At 43.5% G+C, this 935-nt stretch overlaps 1 protein-coding gene across 1 annotated transcript in view; it reads left to right on the top strand.

Moving 5' to 3' along the window:
- Window positions 1-458: 458 nt before the first annotated feature.
- The window catches only part of LOC112506304 (skin secretory protein xP2-like), a 1720-nt gene continuing 1243 nt past the window's right edge, over window positions 459-935 (top strand). Inside the window, exon 1 of the mRNA XM_025110312.1 lies at window positions 459-927. Coding sequence (XP_024966080.1) covers window positions 459-927 — 469 coding nt within the window. The remainder of the gene's footprint in view (window positions 928-935) is intronic.

The following is a 935-nucleotide window of genomic DNA, read 5'->3' as shown; positions in this document are numbered from 1 at the left end:
TTTTTTTGCAAAATTAGGTTTCCTAGTGGTGTTTTATAGTTTTAACATTTTTATATTAGAAATTGGTTTATTGCAAGTAAAAATATTATGTTAAGAATGATTTTTCTCGTTTCTCCTTATTATTACTTATCAATTAAATAAATGAGGGTTATACTAAACTAACACACACACACACACATATATATATATATATATATAACTCAATTATACATATGACAAATTAATAAATATTTTATGTCTCGTGGTCTTAAATATTTATAATTAAATAGGTTTGCTTTAATTTAATTTCATGTTTAATTATGATGTGAATAGAAATAACGATCGTAAACGGAGATATATGTGAAAAGCCAAGCAAAACATGGTTTGGAAAATGCGTTGACACACGTAAGTGCGACAAACAGTGCATAGAATGGGAGGATGCAAATCATGGAGCTTGTCACGAACGTGAATCAAAATACATGTGCTATTGTTATTATGACTGTCGACCAAGAGGTAAGAAGAAGCCTCCTCCTCCGCCAAAAGGACAACAACCGGCTCCTTCTCCACCTAAAGACGGGAAACCGACGCCTCCTGGAGGTGGTCAACCGGCTCCACCAGAAGGAGGGAAACCGACACCTCCCGGAGGGGGGCAACCGTCTCCTTCTCCACCCGAAGGCGGGCAACCAACTCCTCCTCCAGAAGGAGGGAAACCGACACCTCCTGGAGGAGGTAAACCAGCTCCTTCACCACCCGAAGGTGGGCAACCCACACCTCCTGAAGGCGGTCAACCAGCTCCTTCTCCACCAGAAGGAGGGAAACCAACACCTCCTGAAGGCGGTCAACCGGCTCCTTCTCCACCCAAAGGTGGGCAACCAGCTCCTTCTCCACCAGAAGGAGGGAAACCAACACCTCCCGAAGGCGGTCAACCGGCTCCTTCACCACCCGAAGGTGGGCAA

Source organism: Cynara cardunculus (assembly GCF_001531365.2).
Source record: "Cynara cardunculus var. scolymus isolate 2C chromosome LG 2, CcrdV1, whole genome shotgun sequence".
In the NCBI taxonomy this organism is placed as follows: domain Eukaryota; kingdom Viridiplantae; phylum Streptophyta; class Magnoliopsida; order Asterales; family Asteraceae; genus Cynara; species Cynara cardunculus.
The sequence above is the reverse complement of the archived record's forward strand: the minus strand, read 5'-3'. Positions and strand labels throughout refer to the sequence as shown.